We start from the raw sequence: 20,236 nt of genomic DNA, 5'->3' as shown, positions 1-20,236 counted from the left end.
TAGATATGAATCATAAAGTGAATAAACAAGTCCATAAAAAAGCTTAAATAATTTTTAAAATGTATTAAATAGTTTTCCAATATCAGTGAATCAAGGTTGAGTAGAAATAAGAAAAATGTTCATAAAATAATTAGTGTTACATAGCAATGTTAATGCCAAAAAGATATATAAAAACTTATGATCTTGTGGGTCGATTTAAAGAAGTGCTTTATCTTGATCTGGTTAATTGAAGACGCTAGCTGCTTATTGTGTGTGTGTGTGTGCATGTGTGTTTTTTTTCTGTGTGTGGGTGTGTATGTGTGTGCGTGTGTGTGTTTTAGAGTGTTTTGTGTAGCGTAAAAAATGCATGGACCTGCTTTCTTTTTTTTTTACAAGATTTCCTATTGTCAGCAAAAATAGTGGTTTTTATCATTTAATCTTTGCAGAAAATATCTGCATAGTTTTTTTCGATGTAAAGATTAACTTTTTAAAGCTTATGTTGTTTTTAACTTTTTTTTAATAATTTTAAATAATTATACATAGATTAATATGTATTGAGTATATTTAAAACAAACAAGTGTTTTTTTCAGATACATATACATTATACATGTAGTATGGTACAGTTGATATGAAAAAGTGAAAGATCTAAGCGGTTTCCAAACACAATAAAATGATGAAATTTTTGCTTGAGTAAGGGTTTTTAACCTACGTGTACTTTGAATATACTGCGTGAGCGAGTGAGTAATATTTTACTTCCTTCTAAAGCGTTTTTTCATCAGTACTTTGGATTCGTTCTATCAAACATTATCATTCAAATATTTACAATGATTGAAGTTACGCTAGTTGGTAAGTGAAAAAAAAGATAAAAGTTATTTTAAAAGTTAAAAAATTTATCCTTATACATAGTGAATAAAAATGAAATAATCAATATACACCCAAAAAGAAATTATTTATATCAAAAGTACTTTATTGTGAGATAAGGCATATCAAGCATGAAGAATTTAAAATAATTTTGAAACTTTTACAATTCTAACTGCAATTCACAAAACTGATTATATTTATAACCCCTTTCCTTTATAAAACTTCTCTATAATGATCTTATTCCGTCACTAGGCCAGAGTGCGCTATATATTAATGGCTATAACTTTAAAGTTTGTTCGCTATCTCTTTTTGTAATGATATCAAAACACTTCAAATAAGAGAGTTAAATACTATTGGTCTAAAAAGTACTGTAAACAATGATGACAACATCCATGAAAGCGAAGATCTGAAACGGTATGACGGACGAACATTAACTCTTGTAGAGTGGCATAACTGAATATTCAAAATATAAATATGTAAGTTTTAACAAAATTATACGTTTTGTTGCAGAACTTCTTAACTACAGAATACTGTTTAAGGATGAAATAACATTTTATGACTTAATTATGGAGATGCTTCGCTTATAATAATGTACCTTATTGCAATAGGAATCAGTATTCCAAAAATCAGATCAATTATATCATCTGAAAAAATGTTGTTAAAAAAGTTAAAAATAGACATACGGACATTCTGGTAACGATTATAGAGTTGCTAAGCTTTCTAAATCGTACCTAAACGTTTCTAAAAGCTCTACTGCCAACGAATAAGACAACGTAATTATAAATCTTATGGTATTTGTATATTTTACAAACCAATGTCCCCTACTTCTCTGAAAAATCGTAAAAATATGAACTAAATGAGCCTTACACAGTTAAACACAGAATTATTTAAAAGCTTTTTATACAACAACTAGCGGCTTCGCCCCTAGCCTCTAGGGGCTTTGCCCCAAGAGGTTTGATGAAACAAATTTTTCATATTTAAGATTTAAAAGAAAAATTTTTAAAAAAATTTGGGGGGGGGGGGTATTTTTCATTTTTGGGGGGGTTGGGGGGTGTCCCACCCCCAAAGAAAATAGATATAAACCTTCCCGGGACCTATGAGAAGCTACTCTATAAGGGAGAACCCGATCGGTTCAGCGGTTAGCGAGATCCTTCGCTACAAACAAACAGACAAACAAACACACAAACAAACACACAAACAAACAGACAGACAGACATCTTTCTACTTTGTATTATAGATATGCGCGTCAAAAATAAAATTTTTATCAGGATCCTCTAGTAAGAGATCAACCAACAAAGTGACCAGAAGGTCGGCCTGTAAAAATAAGAAGATGGAAAATAGAAACTACCAATACTTTCAGGTTATCATTAGTAGTATAGCGCAGATACTCTATCAAAATTCATGTATTTACGTCCGTTAAACTTGATGTAACTTATCACAGCATATAGTTTATTGTTCACAAACCAATTCCCAAGAAAACAAGGATGACAACATCCATTAAAGTGAAACTCTACCAATCAGACAGAAAAACGAACATTCACATATATAAAGAAAAAACATTACATTACAATTTTTAAATCATCCAGCTTTGATTGGTGTATTTTAAAAATATGATTAGAATGGATGTAGAATATGCGTGGATATTACGACAGGGGAAAAATTGTTGTCAGTTTAGAGAAAATTAAAATCTGATGTAAAATCCAAGTAATAATAAATCCATTGTGATTAGGTAAACAGTGATGATAGCTCAGATGATACAGATTATTATAGTCAAGAATTTAAAACCTCGGATTTATACAAAGAAAGGTAAAAAGAATAGAAATGGCTTTTTTCCGGTTTGGCTCCGAATCCGATTAATTTCTGCTGGAATAAAATCGGTTCTTAGTCATACTTACGAAGGCATGTTTCGTATCCAGAAAATTGTCTGTAATACGACGCGATAAATAACTCTAGAACACATGCAATAGTCTTGGACAGTAAAATTTTTTAGCTACAGAAAGTGCACAAGATTTTGGCTTGGTACATATAAAAAAATCCACCCCCACTCCTCTAGAAAATGTTACATATGGAGGGGAAATCCCCTTAGTTATCACCCCCCCACCCTTGTCATAAATAAATACTAATTTAAATATAATTTTTGTTATTTCTGATTAAATATTTTACTAGAACTGACACCTTTCAAAGTAATTAAAATTAAATTGTGGACTTTTCATTCATTATATTTGTTGACGTTGCAACTTGTTGCTGAAAATTAATATAAAAATTACGCAACAATTACATAACCTCATATAACTAATTTTGGGAATAGGCCCTTTCGTGGCAACGCCCCTTAATGGGCGATTTGTCGTATTTTTAAAATGGCTTTTAATAGGCTATTTTAGGTTAGGTTATATTGGGTTAGGTGATTGTCCCGCAGGGTTAGAGCCCCCCGCAGGGGCTAGAAATAGGAGAAAAGCTACTTTGAAAATACGAAGCATCGCCCCTTAAGGGGCGTTGCCACGAAAGGGACTATACCCCTAATTTCATGGAAAATTGTCTTTAAAATTAAAAATTAATGTAACATTCCGTAAAAGATGATCGGGCTAAGTTATCCTGTCTTTAAAAACAGAAAAAAGGCCTATATGCCTAAGGAAGTCTAAAGAAAGTTGGGGAGGGAGGGAGGGGGTGTATGGAGATAATACCCTTTTCGGGGTGTCCAAATTTAATGGAAGAGAGTGAAACCTCCAAAAAAAACATCCAAAACCATAAAATTGTATAAAAGCAGTGGTGTGCAAAGGGTTTTACTAGAAGGACACCATAAATTAGGTTCACCCCTCTTTAACAAAAATCGAGGGGGGTGTAATATACACGACAAAAGAAATGTTTTATCGTCATGTTGTGAATATACACACCTACATAACCAATATACTAAAAGTCAAGTAAGCGTCCTTTGATTTGTAAATTGACGCAACCCATTAAATTTAAGGGAAGTGTGACTTTTAAACTTTACACCCCCATTTGATGTTTTAGGGGAGTGTAGAGGGATGAGAGGGTGTATAGACCCCCCTTTGCTCCCTGCTGCACGCCTTTACAGTTGCATTGATTACATATCTTTTTTAAGCACTGGGTTAAACTAATACAATCTTGTCCATGGCCAGTTCCCCCTCTCTCTCTCAGTTTTAAGACGTCAATTAATGAAAGCAGTAATGTTTTGTTTATAAACAGATTAACTTGAAACAAATTTAGCTCCAGAAATAATTCATAATAATAATTTATTGATAGCTGAGCATTCGCAGTGATAACAATGTAAGTTTTTTTTATAATTATATAATATGTAATATATATATTTTGTGACATTATTGAAACAAGAATTGACATTGTTTAATGTCATTTTATGAACAATGTGTCAATATTATCAACAAGTAAAATTTACTTAATATTATTATGTATTTGAATTTTTCAACATACATTAAAGTAACTTACATTATGCCTAAAACGTCTTTTTCAGTCAGCTATTTATAAAAATGCATGAAAAAAGTGTCCTTTTACTTTTTTTATACATTTAAAAACTTGTGATGCATGGCATTGAACTTGAAAAAAACTTAAGTTGCTGCAAGTTTTTGATATTTGTTTATAAAAGTCAAAACATGACTATGCTATCATTTTCAATTTTGACATCAACATGGAATCATTTATGAAGTGGAGGTGAATTGATATGAAATTAATTAATTACAAGAAATTAAAAATTAAAGTGTAGTTTGTGATGAATATTAAGTGAAAGGATCTTGCGCAATTCATTGTAAAATGTACCTGGTAACGATTATCTCCAAAAATCTATGAACTTTTATGGCTGTTAATGGCACAAAATTGTAACGGATAAAAGAAGGCATACAAACAATCTGTAATAGTTATGGCTAAATAATGCATCCTTATCTCGCAGGGCACATATATGCGCGAAAAAGACTTATTTTACGCGTTTTTTTAGTAAGGCTTTCTCTGTGCATTATTGTATCTTGAATATTTGTATACCTTCCAATGCTGCTTAATACGGTACAGGCATGACATGTATATTCAGCCGTTTGGCAGCTAGCAGCCCTTAAAGTTAATCGATTTTTGGAGATACTCGTTGCCACGAACATTTAACCGTCAACTGCACAAGATTCAAGTGAATATTTATCCAAATGTAAAGCAGATTGAATCATACTTAAAACATGATCTTGATTGATCAAGAATTAATCACATTTGTCTTGTTATATGTTTGTTGATTTTAAAAATTATAATAATAAACTCTAGTTAGAACTTTTAACTTATGCACAAGTACCAAGGACGTCCAAGCTTTTCATTTTTGGATATCTTGATTGGAGGGGTGGTAATTTTCATTGGGGGGTTGGAGGCGAATTTTGTTTTACCCCCTAACAAATTTTGTGTGTCCACGGTACGCCAAAACTATTTTTTGGGTGGGGATGAGGTAAAAACACACCTTGACAAGGACAACAATGCAATGATATTGCAAAAAAACAACTTTCAAATTAACAAAGAATGATTAAATGGTTTTACCCGTGTCAACTTGCAGTGAACAAACCATTTACAACAAAAATGACAAAATAAACATACTTAGCAGAATAATATTAAAGCAGCCATTCGAAACCTGAATAAGGGTTGGAAAATTACGTAAAGTTGAAATAGTATTTGAGTTGAAATATTCAAATCTGTCATTATATCCAATTGTAGGTAATATCCTCTTAGAAATATTTTTTTCAATTTTTAAAATCTTTATACCCCCTCCCCCCCTAACAGAACTATGAACTCTGGCCGCGGCGCTTGGCACCCTTGCATGCCTAGCTGCAGCGCTCGGCTCCCTAGCCTAAAACCTAACCTAACCTAAAATAGTGGTTCTGTCGGAGGGGGGGGGGGGGGGTATAAAAGTTTTCAAAATTGAAAAAAATATTTTTAAAAGGAGAACGCCCAATTGTACATGAACAAACAAAATAAATATTTATTTTAAATAATAATTTATGTTTAGGGGTAAATTATCAGCGAAATGGATAATCCTTGGAATTTCAATGATGGCTCTCATAGCCATTTGTATTGTCGGACTAATTCTATATCATCCTGATACTACAAATCCTGGATCTAAGGTGAATCTATTGTTTCATAAATATTTGTATTGTCGGACTAATTCTATATCATCCTGATACTACAAATCCTGGAACTAAGGTGAATCTATTGTTTCATAAATATTTGTACTGTCGGACTAATTCTATATCATCCTGATACTACAAATCCTGGATCTAAGGTGAATATATTATTTCATAAATATTTGTACTGTCGGACTAATTCTATATCATCCTGATACTACAAATCCTGGATCTAAGGTGAATATATTATTTCATAAATATTTGTATTGTCGGACTAATTCTATATCATCCTGATACTACAAATCCTGGATCTAAGGTGAATATATTGTTTCATAAATATTTGTATTGTCGGACTAATTCTATATCATCCTGATACTACAAATCCTGGATCTAAGGTGAATATATTGTTTCATAAATATTTGTATTGTCGGACTAATTCTATATCATCCTGATACTACAAATCCTGGATCTAAGGTGAATATATTGTTTCATAAATATTTGTATTTAGGCCGAAATTTAATTTATACTAATCTAATGTAAAAATGCAGGGCTCGGCAGTTAAAGCCACCCTCAACCACGCAGCTTACTGGGCTACCAATTGCCAATAAACTGCAATGTCAGCAGCGCAGCTTAACAAGCTATCAATAAGCCTTGCCAGCAGTTACCGTCATCCACAAAGCTTTTAGAAGCTGTAGCTACACTTAGAGTAAAAATCAGCAATTCCAAGCTGCAACTACACCCTTTCTAAGCCACCATTAGTGGCAGAAGTACATATGTAATCGAACCTATAGCAAATACAAAAAAATCTGTGTTTTAAATATCTTGATTTTTTTATAGACAATCCTTAAAATTGATTATTCTTAGATTGCCAGGAAATATAAAGGTTCTCTTATTTTTTTTCTATTATTAAAGTGGGGGTTAGTTTAGGTGCGGAACCCTGCACATGATTTGCAGGTTAATAAACTGTGCAAGGTATCAGGTTTCATTTACACATTTGTAACACACAAAAGATTCTTTTCCTTGTTATTCTTTAGTAGTAATAAAAAGGCTTTAAGACTGTTTAATTCCTTTACTATTAAAGAATGTTGCTGATTTTTATAATAATTTTGATTTATAAAACTGATATATTATGCTTGTTGTGCAATTGTGAGGTAGAATTTTAAATTTAAGTCTATTAATTGTGAATCTTTTATATATAATCTTTATATATGTCGCTAATTATAATAATAACATCTTGAAGAATAGTTTCAATTTAGGCGTATCAGCCAAGTGTTCTTGGTAACTACAGTAAAGCAGCAGTTGCAATTGATGGAAAACCTTGTGCCAAAATTGGAGTGTAAGTTTTTTTATTCTTATTTTATTAATTACGGGGGGGGGGGGGTTGAGAATTAAATAACAGAAATTTGCAACTACATGCACACAGGTAAATCCAGGTGAAGTTTTAAGGTTCTTAACATTTTTTATACTAGTTATTACTTATCTATCAATGGGATTACATAAATGAACTGTATTTATTTTATTGATAATAGATATCTTCTTTCACTAATTCAAAATACTTACCAAAATATTAAAATAAGGCGAATTCTTTAAAATTTCTTAGGCTAGCCTAAAAGTTATGGTTCCCTAAGTCTACATAGTCCTTAAACATCCATGTCAGGCTTAGGAAATCCTAACTGCTAGGCTATCCTAGAAAATTTCATGGGAATGGCAAGAAATCTGTTTATTTATTTAGGGATGTTCTGCAGATGGGTGGGACAGCCATGGACTCAGTGATAGCTTCCCTGTTTTGTAATGGAGTTTATAATTCTCAAAGTATGGGAATTGGCGGAGGCTTTCTAATGACTTATTATAATGCAAAGGTAAATCTTATCCTGTATGGCTTCGAATATGGTTAATTTCCGCTGGTGAAACAGGTTCAATGCCATACTGAAAAATCATGTATCGTATCATATTACAGAGTACGTTCCAAAATAATTAAATAAAAAAATATGATTCCTGTTTTTGCCCCTTAAGGAAACACAAAATTAAAATAATTCAAATATGATTTTTCCTAGGAAAAAAAAGCTTACACATTGGATGCAAGAGAGAAGGCTCCCCTGGCAGCCACTAATGATATGTTCAAAGATGATCCAGGTATAACATTACACAGTTTGCAGCTGCTATATAACAACAGTTTGTCGTTCTTCTGACAGAAAGTGTTTTTCTCAAAAAATTTGTAAGTTGGTTATTTTTTGCGGAGAATCATCTGATTAAGGAAAATGTTTATCCGGTATAAATGCATTAAAGTTTCAAATTTATCTTGCTAGAGGCAACGGCCCAAGCATATAAGGAATTAGTCTAAAACCATCACAATATCAGTACATACAAAAAACCTTACTGCTCTATATAAGTAGAATTCAATAAGTCAAAATAGAAGCATCTTACTGCAGTCTTCTACTTTTACACACAGCGCTAAAAACCTTAGAATCTTGGTCTTATACGATTGGGGGTTAGGGAGATTAAAACACGCCCCTCTTTTCCACCTATTAAATGCTTCATTCACAAAAAAAATACAAACATATGACTTTTTCAGAGGCCTCTCAGTTTGGACCCTTGTCAGTAGCTGTTCCTGGAGAATTGGCAGGTAAAACTTTTATTGTAGCATTGGCGTTACTACACAAGACTTAAAAACAAAAGATCCAATATGTCAAAAGACCTAAAGATAAAAAACATAAAGACAAAAAACCTAAAAGAAAAAGTCCATTTTGACAACTGATAAATACATGAATAAATGTGTTCATTTATTTCAGGATATTGGGCGGCCAAAACACGATTTGGAAACCCAGACATTACCTGGCAACAGCTGATCCAGCCAACTATTGATATGTGTAGAAATGGAATCACAGTCTCATGGACGCATGCAAACACATTGGCCAGTAAGTTTGGGAATAGTCCCTTTTTTTACAGAAATTATTTGAATAGGTAACCTGCAGAAGGGGTGTGTCAACACTCCACTTAAAATATGTTATTAGGATGTTCAACCTTCCCCTTTTCCACCGTCTCAACCCCTATGGTAAATATCTGTGCACGTCACGGATCTGAATTAAAATTGAATAACATGTGTATACACACCCAATGATGATAGATCAAAATTATTGGTTGAAAAACTAGGACACTTATAATGAGTTTGAAATTAGCAAATTTATAAGTGTACTAAAGTTTTTAATCTAATGAATAATTGAACGTGGTTAAAAAGATTTGATTTCTAATGTAATTTACAGTCCAATGTCTACTCCCTCCCTGAATTAAAAACTGACTTAACCTTGACTTTAGGCGAAGAAGAGCTTTTAATAAAAGACCCGAAAATGCGCGAAGTTCTGGTAAATCCTCTAACAGGACGTGTATGGCAAGAAGGAGATGTATATACCAGGTTTTATTATTTTTTCCTCCTTAATTAAAATTAATAATAAATATAGAAAGTGTGGTATAATATTTAATGATTTTATCAGGGCTCGGCAGCCGCATTCAATCCTCAGTGAAATTGTCATATTATAACTTTGAAATTTGAGGCTTGTGCGCGGCTGACGCATTGCTGTCGAGCTCTGAATTTTATGATTGTTTTATTTCTATTAAATTTTTTTCAGACCTGACTTTGCTGATACTTTGGAGCAGATTGCTAAGGTAGGGATGTCCAAACTTTTTTTTTCCGGGGCAGAGGGGGGTGGGGTACTTCTTTTAAAAAATTCTTTTGTGTCAGGGGATTAAAACTTCAATTGTGGTGTAGTAAATTCCTTATATTCTCTTGATTTTCTGGGGTAACACTAGAAGTTTTTTTAATTATTTGTAATTTTGACAGTTAATTAGATTTTAAAGAAACAGATGTTATTCTTGTAATTGTGAATTATCTGGAAAGATAAGAAAACTATTTTAGACGCAAAAGAAGTAATATAAATTAAACAAATATTATTGAAATATTATTTAAAGGTTGTTATTAGCGTAACAAAAACATTTAAGTATGTTCTCACACAGACAAACAATGGGTATTAGAGGAAGGTAAAGGACACAATCGGAAAAGTAATCAACAAACCTTTCCTTCCACAAAAATCAATAGATATCGTTTATTGCACTTTCCATGTACACCCTGTAAAGTAGCTGTCTATAGTGCCCTAGCAAAATGGGGATAGATGTCACTGTTTTTGGCCTACCTATTCTATTAACGTCGAGAAATGCCCTATACCCCATCTCTTTTCTAGGGGTTTTCTTTCCCCCTTCCCTTTCTTTTTCCCTCTACTATGACGTCAATAGAATAGGTAGGCCAAAAGCGGTGATATCTTTTTCCATTTTCCTAGGGCACTAAAGACAACTATCCCTGTAAATTTAGTTGGCCAAAAAATGAATTGAATTATTTGTTAAGGATGGAGACGCAGGAAAAGAAAGGTTTGGATTCTACACAGGACCTCTGGGTGAGGCTCTTGTCAAAGATGTCCAAGAACTGGGTGGTATTCTTACTATAGAGGATTTGAAACAGTATCAGGCTGATTGGAATGATCCTATTCATGTAAGACTTTAAGACGGTTTCTCTCAAAATACCTAGTTGAGCATAGAACCAACCCCTAACCTCTAATTTTAGGTTATATTGGGTAAAGGGTTACCCTGTAGGGTTGGAGCACCTGAGGAAGTGGTTAGATTCCCCCGGAGAGGTTTTCACAGAGAATTGAAATTAGGGAGCGAAGGTTCTGTGCTCACTTAGTACTGATTTTATTAAATGATAAATATACAGGATCGGAGTGATTATTTATTTTTACATGAAAATATGAAAGGATGACTGATTAGTGATATTTGTTGGATAATACATTTATTTATTTTTAGGTAAATATTGGAAGTTCTAACGTTGATATGTACACTGTACCCCCTCCAGGTTTGATAAATTTTTTAGAAAAGTCTAAAATATGAATATATTTGTAATTGAATGATCAGGTCTCATAGAGATAGTATCAACACTTATTTGGCATTTAAAACAAGGATGAAATAATGTCTAAGTTTTAAGTGAAAAAAGATTAAATAAAAAATCAATTTATTATACAGTTTAGAGTCTATGCAGTCGTTCTCTGTACGTTCATTTGTCATAATCAAATTTTCCCAAAGAGAAATTGAAAGGGAGAATCGATATAATCTAAATGACAGAGAATAGATGAAATGTTAATGTATTTGCATAACCATTCTGTTAACCGACAAAACAACAGATAGACCAAAGCAAAGTAGGTTTGCTACTATCATTTGATAATGTAAACATTACTAAAAATATTTCCTAATTCATGAATTGTTTTAGAAGATCAAATTAAATTTTTTATTTCTTTTCAGGAAGTGGAGTAATCCTGGGTTTCATCTTGAATATTTTGGATAATTTCAACTTTAAGCCAACAGATGATAAGAATCTTATGCATCAAAGGTATTCTAGTTTTTTTCTCTACGGTTTATAAAAATTGTCTATTGAGCCGTTTATATAATCAAGCATGTGATCATTCATAAAGCGAAGCTCAACAAATCAGACGGACAAAAATATGGTGTACCTTATATAGACATAATTACTAAATCATAGGAGAAGCTTTGCTTATGATATGTTGCCTTATCGCTCTAAGAGTCATCAATTCAGAAATCATGGTTTTAGGACAATAATAATGTATTTAAATGGGAATAAGGACTATTGTAACAATTATAGAGTTGCTACGAAGTCTAAATTGTACCGCACTGTTTCAGAAATTATAATTATAAGTTTGAAATCGATTTGACAATTATAACTTGCTTTTTTATGTCTTGAACAAAAAAATTAGAAAATGGTATATTTTTTCTAGAATAGTTGAAGCTTTCAAGTGGGCCTATGCAGAGAGATCAATTCTTGGAGATCCATCTGATGAAGAATATGCTGACCAAATTAATGAGGTTCCAGATAATTTAGATTTCATTTTAAGCAAGTTCCAGGGACCAGGATTCTAACAAAAAACCAGTCAACTTTCCTTAATACATAATACTACCCTTCATCCAACCTCTCCTTTGGTATTTCCCAAAACCATTTTTGAACCTAGTTTACCCTGACTAATTATACAAATTTTGGGCAATGTGGAGTTGAATTAATTTACAATTTTTTTCTTTAAATTTCCTTTTCATCAATCATATCATAATGAACTTATTCTTTTAGTTGCTAAAGAACATTACAAGCGAAGAGACAGCTAGGGATATCACCAGCAAAATTACGGTAAGTATTCATTCTTCAACAATACCTTAATGTAAATAATTATTAGGGTTCATTTATGGCTTGTTGGTACTTTGTCTTCATGTCCTAAATGTACAATGTGAAGCGGTGCATTGCCATTTCTGCCAATTCTGAACAATAGTCAAAAATTGGCATTTAAACTTATTATACTATTGTAGATGCGTTTATGGAATAAAATCCATACCTTCTTTATAGAAGACTTGAAATGAAGCAATTCTACAAATAATTATGTCCGTTTGTCCTTTCTTCCGTATACAATTCTGCTGTATTTTCAGTTTTATTATCGATCACCTCCCACATCCCCAAATAAAAAGGAATAGTAGCAAAACTTTTGTTGGAGTCTATTTTTGCTTGGGACAATTTTTCTTTTTAAAATAAGGATATGTCCTTGTGTTTTGCTTAGTAATTTAAAAATCCCAGATACTATTGTAATTAATCGACCTTGTTTTAATTCACAATCTTTCAGGATGTAACCTTCAACAATGCCACTCACTACGGCGCTGACTTCTTTACTCCAGATGATCATGGTACTGCTCATGTTTCTATCCTGGCTGAGAATGGAGATGCTGTCAGTGTGACCAGTACCATCAATCTGTAGTAAGTATAAACTATCTTTACTCCAGATGACCATGGTACTGCTCATGTCTCTATCCTGGCTGAGAATGGAGATGCTGTCAGTGTGACCAGTACCATCAATCTATAGTAAGTATACACTATCTTTACTCCAGATGATCATGGTACTGCTCATGTTTCTATCCTGGCTGAGAATGGGGATGCTGTCTGTGTGACCAGTACCATCAATCTATAGTAAGTATACACTATCTTTACTCCAGATGATCATGGTACTGCTCATGTTTCTATCCTGGCTGAGAATGGAGATGCTGTCAGTGTGACCAGTACCATCAATCTGTAGTAAGTATAAACTATCTTTACTCCAGATGACCATGGTACTGCTCATGTCTCTATCCTGGCTGAGAATGGAGATGCTGTCAGTGTGACCAGTACCATCAATCTGTAGTAAGTATACACTATCTTTACTCCAGATGATCATGGTACTGCTCATGTCTCTATCCTGGCTGAGAATGGAGATGCTGTCAGTGTGACCAGTACCATCAATCTATAGTAAGTATACACTATCTTTACTCCAGATGATCATGGTACTGCTCATGTTTCTATCCTGGCTGAGAATGGAGATGCTGTCAGTGTGACCAGTACCATCAATCTATAGTAAGTATACACTATCTTTACTCCTGATGATCATGATACTGCTCATGTTTCTATCCTGGCTGAGAATGGAGATGCTGTCAGTGTGACCAGTACCATCAATCTATAGTAAGTATACACTATCTTTACTCCAGATGATCATGGTACTGCTCATGTTTCTATCCTGGCTGAGAATGGGGATGCTGTCAGTGTGACCAGTACCATCAATCTATAGTAAGTATATACTATCTTTACTCCTGATGATCATGGTACTGCTCATGTTTCTATCCTGGCTGAGAATAGGGATACTGTCAGTGTGACCAGTACCATCAATCTATAGTAAGTATACACTATCTTTACTCCAGATGATCATGGTACTGCTCATGTTTCTATCCTGGCTGAGAATGGAGATGCTGTCAGTGTGACCAGTACCATCAATCTATAGTAAGTATACACTATCTTTACTCCTGATGATCATGGTACTGCTCATGTTTCTATCCTGGCTGAGAATGGAGATGCTGTCAGTGTGACCAGTACCATCAATCTATAGTAAGTATATACTATTTTTATACCTGATGATCATGGTACTGCTCATGTTTCTATCCTGGCTGAGAATGGAGATTCTGTCAGTGTGACCAGTACCATCAATCTATAGTAAGTATACACTATCTTTACTCCTGATGATCATGATACTGCTCATGTTTCTATCCTGGCTGAGAATGGGGATGCTGTCAGTGTGACCAGTACCATCATCTTTAGTAAGTATACACTATCTTTACTCCTGATGATCATGGTACTGCTCATGTTTCTATCCTCGGTGAGAATGGAGATGCTGTCAGTGTGACCAGTACTATCAATCTATAGTAAGTATACACTATCTTTACTCCTGATGATCATGGTACTGCTCATGTTTCTATCCTGGGTGAGAATGGAGATGCTGTCAGTGTGACCAGTACTATCAATCTATAGTAAGTATACACTATCTTTACTCCTGATGATCATGGTACTGCTCATGTTTCTATCCTGGCTGAGAATAGGGATACTGTCAGTGTGACCAGTACCATCAATCTATAGTAAGTATACACTATCTTTACTCCTGATGATCATGGTACTGCTCATGTTTCTATCCTGGCTGAGAATTGGGATGCTGTCAGTGTGACCAGTACCATCAATCTTTAGTAAGTATTCATGCAGTATGCACTGAAATTTTGCCAACTGTTTTTTTCTTCTCTAAAATAAATTCTCTAAAATTCTGCTATGAATTGAACATCAATTGAGCTCTTTTTTAGTTTTGGATCCAAATTGATGTCCAAGTCAACTGGAATAATTCTGAATGATGAAATGGACGATTTTTCTTCACCAAATATTACAAATTATTTTGGCGTTCCTCCTTCCAAACAAAACTTCATTAAGGTATACAAAAGTGTTTCAAAATACATACATTTTTAAGATAGTCTAGGCTACCGAATGAACAGAAAACAGATTATGAGGATTAATAAATGTTATTCACTTTTTTGTAAAATTTTTATATGAATTACCATGACAATCTAATAATACAAAGATTAAATGATGGGTTGTACTTTGCAGGGATGCCTTAGGGTGGTATAAGGCTATTTCCTGAAGTCCCCTGCTCTACCCTAGAGGTTATGGGCGAGGCAAGGTATGAAGCCTCATAAACTGCCTAAGCTTTCTAAATTTAATATAATTAGACTTAGCCTATTAATTAAAAAAAAACATAACAAGTTTTGTTTTTAGCCAGGAAAGCGGCCTTTGTCCTCCATGTGTCCAGCTATCCTTGTGAACTCAGATGGTACAGTTAGGATGGTTATAGGAGCAGCAGGGGGTACCAAGATTACAACTGCTACGGCCATTGTAAGTAAACAATTTCAAACTTTTTGGAAGGATAAAAATATTCTATATATTTGTATAAATAATCGCTGGATTGGATTACATAAAGTAGTAAGGTTTTAATATGTATTTCCGAGTTCTCTATTTTTTTATGAATCTTTACTGGGATGATATTAGACCTTTTTTGTTTGTTTGTCCGTTAAGATCTTGTTAACCACTAAACCGATCGAGTTCTTCATTTTTGGGAAGCTTTACTGGGATGATATTAGACCTTATGGTGGTTTTAATCTATTTTCATGTCCCCTTGCTTCCCCTTTGAATACAAAGCCTCTATATGCACAGCCGGTCTAGAAAAAAGTACTAAAAAAGCTTCAACCTTGTACTATTTTCAGTCAATAATCCACAATCTATGGCTTGGAGATGATATAAAGAGAAGTATTGATACAAGAAGACTGCATCACCAACTAGCTCCCATGGTTCTGTACTATGAACCTGACTTTAATGAGGTAGGTCCTGGTTCCAAGTATAGCTTTCTTAAAAAGCAGAGTATTATAGATATCATTCGATTGACAAGTCAGTAAATTCTATTCATTGATTTATAAAAGGGAAAGGATGGCAGTGTGTATGTTTGTCCTAGTGTGGTTTAGGGAGTGCAAGTGATCTTCCCTGAGATGAATTCCCTTAAAACTTTTTTGCCTCCTCTTAAATTTTACAAAATCAAATACAAAATTAAAACACTTGTGAGGTATTTGGCGACCACCGTTAACCCCCTTATTTTTAAAATAAATTTAATTAAGGTGGAAGGGATATTTGAAAAAAATAACCCAAACTCAATTAGAAATAATTTGGGGAGGTGTTATTAGTATTCAACAGGCACTTTATGGGAAAACACCACTTAAACAAAATTTATTTTTTAGGACATTAAGAGTGATTTGGAATCCCGTGGACATAAAACTGAGCTGGTGGACAAGTTTGGATCTGTTGTTGTTGGTATAGCTAAACAAGAGGTAACCTCTCTTCATTTCATAAATCTATTTATTATTCCAACCAATGAGTAGCTGCACTTTTAAAAATACTGATATATTTATTCACGCAACCTTTCAATAATTTTTTGGTGAAGTAGATTTTTTAAAGCTTTGATCTGTCCATCTTTCTTGATTTTTTAAAAATTCTTGGCTTAGAACAACTTGGAAGGGGTAAATAGGGGGGGGGGGGCCGGGGGTTGGCATTATATCATGATTGGGTCATGCAGAGAAAGGTACATCAATTTATCGCCTATTGTCCCATTCCTTTCATACCCGATTGTAACTCCTAGACGCCACTTGACCAGTAACCCTTTAGTGGATATAGAATGGGCGGAAATTGTGAGAAAGCAACCTATATCAAAACTCCTCTGTTACAATATCAACGCATTTTATATCCATTCATCCTTTCATGTTAACTCAAATCTTCTTTTAAGGGACGAGTGTATGCAAATGCTGACTTCAGAAAGGCTGGAGGTGTTGATGGATACTAGAACTGGATACAATACAATTAAATTTCCAGTATGGCTTCGAATTAATTTCCGGTTTTAAGCCACACTGAATAATCATTTTCGTACCGAATTACAGACCATTTTCCAGGAAAAATTAAATTAAAGATCATAAATTTAATGGAGTGGGGACAAAACACCTAATTTAAAAATGCCTAACTAAAAATGCCTAACTAAAAACATCTAAGTTTAAAAATACCTAATGCTAAAAACACCTACGTTAAAAACACCTAATTTAAAAACACCTAATTTATAAATGCCTAATTTAAAAACGCCTAACTAAAAATGCCTAACTAAAAATACCTAATTTTAAAAATGTCTAATTTTAAAAATGCCTAATTTAAAAATACCTAATTCTAAACTATCTAAACGCCTAATTTAGAAATGCCTAATTCTAGAATATATAGTTTTTTCACTAAATACCTAATATTTTGATAACATTAATACAATTGGCTTTTGATTCTTGCTGAAGGAGCTCGATAATTGATGAACCAATATGATTCATCTTTACAATGAAGCTTCTCATAGGTCATGGGAATGTTTAAAACGCTTTTGGGGAGGTTACCAACACCTTCCAATGAGAAATCGCCCTTTGAAAAAATCCTTCCCCCCCATTTTTTTTATATTTCTGCAATCGTTCTTTATAAAAATAGAATTGAAATGGGGGATGGTCAACTACCACCCCCCAAAAAAATCAACCTACTTTTATCTTTCCCTCTATTACCTCTGACTGACCATCCCCTTGACGAGTTTGTAAAGCGACGCTACGGCTACTTAGGTTAGGGAAGAAACCAATAAAAAATAAAAATTCATTTGTTTTCTTTGTCCTTCAACCTTTGATTTTACTAATAAATTTATTTCTCATGTGAGGTGCCACAGCTTATACCAACAATGAAATTCATTCGGGAAAAAAATCACAAAACCTATATGTGTTTTTCAGCTGTCGTTGGGGGGCAACACATCGTAAAATTGACGACCTCTCCATTTGACCCCCAAATATCATTTTATATTTATTTCGCTTGTTGGTTATACCTTATACCTGGAGGTGCCACAAACTAATCATAAATTTAACATCATTTGACAACAGTTTTAAGATATGCTTAAAATTAGGTTTTTTTAAATTAGGTATTTTAAAATTAGGTATTTTTAAACTTAGGTATTTATAGTTAGGTATTTATAAAATTAGGCATTTTTAAAATTAGGTGTTTTGTCACATTAGGCATTTTTAAAATTAGACATTTTAAAATTAGACATTTTTTAATTAGGTATTTATAAATTAGGTGTTTTGTCACATTAGACATTTATAAAATTAGGCATTTTTAAATTAGGTATTTTTAAATTAGGTGTTTTGTCCCCACTCCAATTTAATGACAGTTTTGCTGACCAGAGCCTTAAGGTTCTCAGAGGTATTAATCTAATAATTTTTTACTTTATTATCCGTGGAAAGCTGTCTATAATACGATGTTATAGAAAAACTATTAAGCAATGTACTTATTTTGTTAACAAGTGAACCTTGCCTATCTCTTCGATCTTTAATATCCTTACAGTTTAACTTAAAACTAATGAAATTAATTGGTCATTTAATTCTGTAAAAATGTTTTTTGCTTGTTTTTGACACTGTTCTATATTTTTTCATATTAATGCATTTTATGTAATATTTATATAGTATTCTTTTGTTATTTTATGTATGTTGTACATATTTATCATGTAACTTATTTAAAGGGCTGTGATTATTTTTCACTTTTTCAAGAAATATAATTGACAAAAGTTTAATTTCTATTTTAAATACTAGCGGCTTCGCCCCTAGCCTCTAGGGGCTTTGCCCCAAGAGGTGATCAAAAAAATTAAGGTGAAATTCGTAAAAGGACCAGGGAAATCTTCTGCAAAAATAAAGGACCAAGGAAATCTTCTGAAAAAAATGGTTTTTTTTTGTTTTTGGGGGTGTCCCACACCCCAAGAAAATAGCCTAAAACCATTACAGGACTAGTAGGTATATACCCTGAAGAGTAGAATCCAATCGGTTCAGTGGTTACCGAGATCTTAAGCTTCAGACGGACGGACAGACAGACATTCTACTTTGTATTATAGATATCAAACTTACTATATTACATTTTCCAGTATTCGATTGATAACTATTAACCAGCTTCTACCAATAACGAAATTAATTCGGGAAAAAATCACGAAACCTATACGTGTTTTTCAGCTGTCGTTGGGGGGCAACACATCGTAAAATTGACGACTTCTCCATTTGCCCCCCAAATATTATTTTAGATTTATTTTGCTTGTTGGTTATACCTATTCCTGACTATTAACCCTTGTTGGTAAAATAATCCGTCCATCTTAAAAAAGAATTTCAAGGAGACATTTTTTTGTCTATCTTTAGTCACATATGATTTATTCCAATAGTACAAGCGACGAAATTTTTGGACTAAGTTTAATAAAATTTCCCCACAAAAAAAGCAATTGAAACAAATTTTTGTTACATCGACATAAAACATAAACCAGTCGTTGAGAAGTTTATAGAAAAAAAACCAGTAAAATAGATAATATAATTTATTTACAAAGAGTGTGTATTGTATTATTCCATCTCTATAGCACAGAGACAGGAATATTATTTCCAGTACAGGTACACAACTGCAACATATTATTACAGAATGTCAACATAGCAAATAATATTATATACCACAGAGTATACCATGTTCATTCAGGGGACCAGGAGATGTTGTGAAACCGGAAACTATGATCTTAAAAGGATTTTAGACCCTCTATTCTTTAGAAGATTAAAAGCTTCGATTTCAACTCTCCTACCCTGGAACTTTAAATTATTACATCAGTATTTAGCTAGTTCTAAACCAGCTTACAATATTCATAACATACAGGTTTAAGTCTTCTTAATGCATATATTAAATAGTAAGAGATATAAGTTTTCCGGAATTGTAATGTAGGGAGTAGATTTGAAATCTGCATAAAATTTTAAGGATTTTTTATAAAATTCGTTTTTTGTATAATTCTTTATCTAAAAGCGGAAATACAAATTAAGTTAATTAATTTTGGCATCCGTGATTGGTGGATTTAAAAAATCTGCGCTCTGATTGGATGTCGTACATCATTCAACCAATTAGAGCGCAGGTAGTTTAAAATCCACCTATCCTATTGGTCAAAATTAATTAACTTAAAATGTATTTCCGCTTTTAGATAAAGAATTTTACAAAAAACGAATTTTATAAAAAATCCTTAAAATTTGATGCAGATTTCAAATCTACTCCCTACATTAAAATTCCTGAAAACTTATATCCCTTATTAAATAGTTTATTATCAACAATTGAATCCTTTTGAAGTTTTAAATTTTTAGAAATATTTAGATAAGTATAAATGTAAAAAGCACCATTTTCATTAAATAAGTTAAATTTTTTAATTATGCATTAATTAACCCTTAACGGTCGGGGG

At 33.0% G+C, this 20,236-nt stretch overlaps 1 protein-coding gene across 1 annotated transcript; it reads left to right on the top strand.

The window, feature by feature from the left end:
- The first annotated feature begins 712 nt into the window (after positions 1–712).
- Positions 713–16,914, top strand: LOC145313380 (glutathione hydrolase 1 proenzyme-like). The gene is made up of 22 exons (XM_080152743.1): positions 713–825; positions 2,109–2,200; positions 2,570–2,646; positions 5,843–5,957; positions 7,214–7,293; positions 7,690–7,816; positions 8,012–8,090; positions 8,530–8,580; positions 8,747–8,872; positions 9,270–9,366; positions 9,581–9,617; positions 10,351–10,494; positions 10,806–10,854; positions 11,298–11,385; positions 11,789–11,876; positions 12,133–12,189; positions 12,674–12,804; positions 14,700–14,823; positions 15,166–15,282; positions 15,651–15,764; positions 16,176–16,265; positions 16,718–16,914. Exons 1-22 carry the CDS (start codon positions 804–806, stop codon positions 16,772–16,774), a joined length of 1,962 nt encoding a protein of 653 aa, XP_080008869.1. The 5' UTR covers positions 713–803; the 3' UTR covers positions 16,775–16,914.
- Positions 16,915–20,236: the final 3,322 nt, after the last annotated feature.

The sequence above is a fragment of the Acartia tonsa genome, chromosome 3 (genome assembly GCF_053477335.1).
Source record: "Acartia tonsa isolate MP-2025a chromosome 3, ASM5347733v1, whole genome shotgun sequence".
Classification (NCBI taxonomy): domain Eukaryota; kingdom Metazoa; phylum Arthropoda; class Copepoda; order Calanoida; family Acartiidae; genus Acartia; species Acartia tonsa.
This window is presented reverse-complemented; position numbering and strand designations above follow the sequence as displayed.